This window comes from Penaeus japonicus, unplaced genomic scaffold (assembly GCF_977035675.1).
Source record: "Penaeus japonicus unplaced genomic scaffold, GWHDUDI00000001_assembly GWHDUDI00000008, whole genome shotgun sequence".
Lineage (NCBI taxonomy): Eukaryota > Metazoa > Arthropoda > Malacostraca > Decapoda > Penaeidae > Penaeus > Penaeus japonicus.
The window spans coordinates 1,019,255-1,026,754 of NW_028234410.1; the positions used below are offsets into that span (position 1 = coordinate 1,019,255).

Below are 7,500 nucleotides of genomic sequence, written 5' to 3' on the forward strand. Positions count from 1 at the left end.
GCAAATCTTAGATTGCTTAAGTGCTCATTCCCTATTTTAATCCCTTTCTCCTTCCAATCTAACTTCTTGAATACTTCCTCCAAGCAAGCTGTAAGCAGCTTTGGTGAGATGGTGTCGCCCTGCCTAACACCCTTTTTTATTGGTATGTTATTGGTTTCTATGTGCATTTTGATGGTCGCTGCACCATCTATGTATATATCCTCTAATACTCTGCAATATATTTCCTATACTTCTTGTTTACGAATTGCATCTAGTACTGCAGCCATCTGTACCGAATCGAATGCCTTTTCATAATCTACGAATGTCATGCACAGGGGCTTTCTATATTCATTTGTTTTATCTTTTAATTGGGTTAGTGTGTGGATATGGTCTGTAGTTGAGAATCCATTGCGAAACCCTGCCTGTTCCTTGGGTTATTTGGAATCTAATGTATTGGGCTGTGACAATTTTTGCGAACAGTTTATAGATTATTGAAAGGAGGCTTATATGTCGGTATTTTTTAAAGTCTTTTTGCCCCCCTTTTTGTGTATTAAAATTATTGCGTTTTTCCAGGATTTCGGAGTTTTACCGACGCTTAGACATTTGTTAAAAAGAATGACCAGTTTTACTGCCGCAATCTCTGCATCTTGAATAAGATCTACACTAATGCCTAATCTTCTCCTGGTGTTTATCCTCTTTTTATGCCTTTTAGCGCCCTTTTTACTTCCTCTATCGTAATGTTTGGAACGTCTCCAATTATTATGTTTGTCTCCATATGTGGTTGATCGATTGAGTGTTATAGATCGGAATAGAAGTCTTCTGTTACTTTGATAATTTTTTTTTTTCATTGTATGTCACCTTTCCACTGGGTTTCTCCATTGATTTTTCCCAATAATTGAGCCTCCTCTTTGTTGCCTTAAGTCTGGTGCCGGAAAGTAGAGCTTCATTTATTTTTCGTATGTTTAATTTGCGCATATCTTTCTTCTTTCTGTTTATCGTCTTAGTCAGCTTTACTGATTCTGACTCTTTGATCGATGTTATTTTTATGTCCCTACGTTGTTTCATAAGCTTTTTTGTCTATACCAAAAGCTTACTGAACTTTACGATTTTGTCTATACCCCCTATTTCAAGTGCAGCTTCCTTTAATATCTTACTGAATTGGTCGTTCATTTGGTCTATGTCAAGATCTGCTCCGAGCGCTGAGTATCTGTTTCAGATATTAATACTAAATTCCGTCACCCTATTCTTAATGTTAATTAGATTAACGAGAGGCTTCTGTATGAGCTTATTTCGTTCTCTTCTTATCTGTAATTTTACTCTACTTCTGACCCGTCTGTGGTCGCTACCGACATTTACTTTATTCATAACGGTTACGTCTTGTACAATGTCGTGCCTATTGGTAATTATAAAGTCAATTTCGTTTTTAATGCCGGATGGTGATTTCCATATCCCTTTCCCCCCCAGGTCAATTAAGAATGTATTCATAATTTTAAGGGATCGAGCTTCAGGGAATTCTATTAGCCTTTGCCCTCTCTCATTTCTAGCGCCTATTCCATGTTCCCCAACCGAGGTTTCCCCATCTTCCCTTATTTCTATCTTGTTATTAAAATCCCCCATAATCACGGTATAATGGGCTTTTGCTCTATCAGCTGCTTGCACATCTTCATAGAAACTCTATATCTCCACATCACTATGACTGGCGGTAGGAGCGTATACTTGGATAATTTTTAGGCTATATCTGTTTAGTTTCAGTATTATAGAAACTACTCTTTCTCTCACACTGTATATTCCCTAATATTCTTTTCGAGGCGCTTGTGAACTAAGAAACCTACTCCAAATTCTTGTTTACTATCCAGGGATTTACCTCTCCAATATAATAAGTGTCCATCATTTAGTAACTTCTGCTCTTCGCCTAGTCTTTTAACTTCGGAAAGTCCTACAATATCCCATTTAATGAATGAAACTTTCTCAAGCAATGTTTAAAGATCAGATTCTATTTTCAGAGTTCTTGCATTATATGTGCAACGATTATCAACCTGAAGCGGCCTGATATTTTTAGCACTCTCTGCTCCAAAACGATCCTGATCGCCGCCGTGACCAGAGGCTTCTTCGCTTCCGGGGGATGAGGGCTGTTGTCTTGACCAGGGTTCATGTCCTGCATGCAGCAAGTTGTTTGCAAAAATTGTTTTCTCAAATTGTAAGGGCCTGTTTACACTAGGCGCTTTCCAACGCGCGTTAGCAAACTCGGCGTTAGAAACTACCGCTCACATGAGGCGCTTTCAAATGCGGCGTCAACGCGAAGCTTGTGTTTGTGCGTGCGTTATATGTGTGTCTGTGCCAAACAATGTAGAGAGCAACAGACAGTTTCAACCAGGATGGATGTAGAAGAGGTAGCATGTGCTTGGGTCTTGAAGTGGCGCAAGCTGCGAATATATATATATATATATATATATATATATATATATATATATATATATATATATATATATATATGACTTGTCTGCAGCGTCAAAGTCTTGAAATAATTTCAACCTCATGGGCACTGTCGGGCGTACGAAAGCGAAAGTGTCGTTCCGCTCGAACAAAACCAGATCGACCTGTGCCTCTGTGGCGCGTCTTTGAAAAACATTTTTTTACAGTTATTTGCTTCTTCTGATGAAAAAACACTTGAGTTCATAAGACACGACAAATACATATCTTTTTAGCTTTAAGTAATTAATCTCGGAATGCGAATACTTTAGGCATAAAAAAAAGTTTATTTCTTCAAAAAACAAGTTGTGCAGATTAGCAGTCAGTAAACAGACTTATTTGTGCAAACATATAGAATGCATTTCATGACACATCAACCAAAGCAAAATTTATTCTAGGCTTATTCACCTAGGTATGCTATACTTTCTCATGATATTTTCATGATATTTTCATTGCAATACATGCATTTCGTGCGTGTACTACAGAAATCATGTTTAAAATAGATATCGCACCACACAAAAATTATTATTATTTGCAAACAGTATAGGTTATCACTGTTTATAAATTAAACTCGGATATTTTATTGTTTTATATGAGTTATCGACTTGATTTACTTCAGTTTTCTCTGAAGAGACCACTTGCTGCCCATCAAATCTAAACAAATTCGAACGTATTACTCTAATTGTGACTATATACTTTAATAGCCTTTGATTACCAGTCTGCCCTGAGAATGAATATAAAAATACACCCAATAGACTGTTTAAATGTTTCTCATGTCAAACACTTGGTAAATTCAGTTTCTTACGAGTTAAAAAGTAAATGTAATCCAAGCCAACGGATTCAAACAATTATATATCACCCATTTATCAAAGCTACATATGGTGGTATTTGTTTTACATTTTCACGCATGAACTGGAGTCTCAAAATATGCAGTATACTATACATTATAATCTTACTTCATTGTTACATAAATTTAGTTGTAAACCATCATTAAAATACTCTTTAAACGGTTGAATGAGACGACATAAAATAAAAATCAGGAAATATTTGGCATTTTCGCCCTTCGGCGATGGTTCGCGCATGCGTGTTGGCGCCCCTATTGGATAGGTTGGTACGCGTGGGCGGGAGGTGCTCTTTGGCAATAGAACTTGAAATACGGCAGCAAATTATTGCGAGTTTTTGGCAATTATTGCAGATAAGGACGCTGCAGATAAGGACATATATTTATATATATATATAAATATATATTCATTCTTTTATATATATATACATATATATAAATAAATATATATATAATTACATATATGTATAAATATTTATCCATATATTTATATACATATACATATATTTATATATATATATATATATATATATATATACATATATCAATATATATATATATAATATATATATATATATATATATATAATATATATATATATATATATAATATATATATATATATATATATATTATATATAACTATAATAATATATATATATATATATATATATATATATATATATATATATATATATATATATATAATATTATAATATATATATATATATATATATATATATATATATATATATATATATATAATATATAATATATATATATATATATAATATATAATATATATATATATATATATATATATAATATATATATATATATATATATGATATAATATATTATATATATATATATAAATTATATATGTATATATAATATATATATATATATATATATATATATAAGTAATATATATATACATATAGTAATATATATATATATATATATATATATATATATATATATGTATATATATACATATATATATACAGTAATGTATATCATCATTGACGGGTAGGTCGGTCCCGACCAGCCGTGGCCCTCCGCACCATATTTCTCCAGCCATTCCGGTCTTCTGCCAGCCTCATTGCCTCAACCATGCTCATGTCACAGAGCTTCTTTATGTCGTCGGAGTACCGGGTTTTGGAACGACCTCGTCCTCTAGAGCCAAACACCATTCCGGTCAACAAGTTTCTTTCAAGGCCCCCGCCACGGAGAATATGGCCAACAAATGTCAGTTTCCTTGCATTAAGGATGTTTGAGAAACTCCGCTCGCAGTTTATCTTTTGGAGGACTTCTTCGTTTGTCTTCTTTTCAGTCCAGCTGATGCGGAGAACACGTCTGTAACACCATATTTCGAAACTTTGGATTTTTTTTTATTTTTTTTTTTTTTTGTCAGATTCTTTGAGTGTCCAACATTCGGATCCATAACTAGCAATAGAGAAGACAAGAGAATTCAGAAGTCTTTTCTTTGAGAGATGTTCTTATCCTTCCAGATGTTAGTTAGCGCCACCGTAGCATTTCTGGCAATTGCTAGTCTTCTTTTTATTTCAATGGTGTCATCATAGTTGTCTGTGAAGACCACGCCCAAGTATGTAAATTGTTTAACGTTCTGAATATACTCATTGTTGATTTTGATGTTTCCGTTGTCATGATCAGTAGTCTTCCTTCTAATTTTCATTACTTTTGTTTTCTTAGCATTAAGCATAAGACCGGATTTTTCACTTTCTAATCTAACTCTATCAACTAGATCCTGGAGCTCATCCATGCTACCGGCAATGAGGACAACGTCGTCAGCATATCTCAAGTTGGTAATTTGTTGTCCATGAACAGTGATTGAGCCTTCAAAACCAGATAGTGCTTTTCTCATAATTGCTTCAGAATAGATATTAAAAGGGTGTGTCTGATGCCTTGATCAATATTAAGCCATTCAGTCAGTCCGTAGGTGGTTCTCACTGCTGCTTTTTGATCGTCATACATAGCTTTTAGCAGTAAGATGATATGATGGAGGAAGCCCATGGTGTGCATATCTTTCCATAGGATGTCATGTGCCACAGTGTCAAAGGCCTTAGTATAGTATATGAAACAAAGAAAAAGGTCTTTTCCATATTCACGATTCTTTTCGATTATCATTTTCAAGTTGAGGATTTGGTTTCTTGTACCTCTTCCAGCTCTAAATCCAGCTTGTTCCTCGGCAATTCCTTCTTTCATTTTGTTCTGCATTCTTTAAGAGATTATTTTTAGTAAAATTTTGCTGCTGTGGCTGATGAGAGCGATGGTTTTTTTGTTGGTACATTGCATAGTGTCTCCCTTCTTTGGGATTGGGACAAAAACCGAATTCATCCAATCCGTTGGCCATTCCTTTTCATTCCAAATCTTGCAGCACAGATTATGATAGAAGGCTTCAATATATATATATATAGTGACCGTTTGAAGCGGCGAGAAACTTCCTCCTTGTGGAGTATCCCAGGGGTTGCCATAGTAACGCACATTCTCTCTCCTCATTGGTAGCAACCCAGCCAACTAGAGAGCGCGCTGCTTTCAAAACGCGGGTTAGCAAGGGACCCCGACGTTAACGCGGCGTCAGGCAAAACGCCGCGTCACGTGTGACCGGTTCCATAGACTGCCATTGACTTTGCTAACACCGCGTTTGCTAACGCGCGTTGGAAGCGCCTCGTGTAAACAGGCCATAAACAAAGAAAACAAATATTAATGGGTGACTCAATAAGAAAATATTACACATATATACAAAATTTGAGGGTTGTAAAAATAACTGGATCCATTATAACAGCATAATATATTTTATAGTAAACAAGAACAATTAATATATACATTATTTACAATTTAATTTGTTACTAGAAAACACTTAAACACTTTAGTTTTGTACAAATCTAATCAATTTTATATTTGGATTAAAATTGACACAACCTCCTACTACTTTTATCATTTCTGAGGATAATAATAGGGATGCGAGTCTGGATGTTGATCGTTTCTTCCTGATTTTCGATTTTAATAAATTAACTTTAAAAAAATAGTCTTTCCACAATGGATGCAGGTAATGATCATATATATATATATATATATATATATATATTTATTTATATATATATTTGATATATATATATATAATATATATATATGTATGTATATTATATACATATATATTTATATATATATATATAATATATATATATATAATAAGAATAGTAAATATAGATACTATATATTATACATAGAGTAATATATATATATTATATACTATAATAAATATAATTTTATTTAAAATTGGAATAATAAATGGGGGGTTTAAAAAAATATTAATATATTCAAATATATAACGTAATGTATATCATCATTGACGGTAGGTCGTCCCGACCAGCCGTGGCCCTCCGCACCATATTTCCCCAGCCATTCGCGGTCTTCTGCTCAGCCCTCATTGCCTCAACCATGCCTCATGTCACAGAGCTTCTTTAGTCGTCGAGTACCGGGTTTTGGAACGACCTCGTCCTCTAAGCCAAACACCATTCCGGTCAACCAAGTTTCTTTCAAGGAAGTCCCCGCCACGGTGAATATGGCCAACAAATGGTCAGTTTCCTTGCATTAAGGTTTTGAGAACCTCACTCCGCTCGCAGTTTTCTTTTTGGAGGACTTCCTTCGTTTGTCTTCTTTTCAGTCCAGCCTGATGCGGAGAACAACGTCTGTAACAACCATATTTTCGAACGTTTGTTTTTTATTTTTTTTTTTTGTCAGATCTTTGAGTGTCCAACATTCGGATCCATATCACGAATAGAGACGACAAGAGAATTCAAAGTCTTTCCTGTGAGAGATGTTCTTATCCTTCCAGATGGTAGTTAGCGCCACGGGCCGTAGCATTTCTGGCAATTGCTAGTCTTCTTTTATTTCAATGGTGTCTAACATAGTTTCTGTGAAGAACACGCCCAAGTATGTAAATTTGTTTAACGTCTGAATATACTCATTGTTGATTTTGATGTTTCCATTGTCATGAATCAGTAGGCTTCCGTCTAATTTGCTGGTAGGGGGGGGAATAGCTTTAAGCATAAACCTGATTTTTCACTTTCTTAATCTACTCTATCAACTAGATCCGGAGCTCATCCATGCTACCGGGCAATGAGACAACGTCGTCAGCATATCTCAGTTGGTAATTTGTTGTCCATGAACAGTGATTGAGCCTTC

General features: G+C 34.6%; 1 protein-coding gene across 1 annotated transcript; it reads right to left on the reverse strand.

Moving 5' to 3' along the window:
- Positions 1 to 4,762: 4,762 nt before the first annotated feature.
- LOC122253201 (uncharacterized) lies at positions 4,763 to 5,529 on the reverse strand. The gene is made up of 2 exons (XM_086539390.1): positions 5,469 to 5,529; positions 4,763 to 5,148 (listed from the first exon to the last, which is right to left on the reverse strand). The coding sequence occupies exons 1-2, from the start codon at positions 5,527 to 5,529 to the stop codon at positions 4,763 to 4,765; spliced, it is 447 nt and encodes a 148-aa protein (XP_086395516.1).
- Positions 5,530 to 7,500: the final 1,971 nt, after the last annotated feature.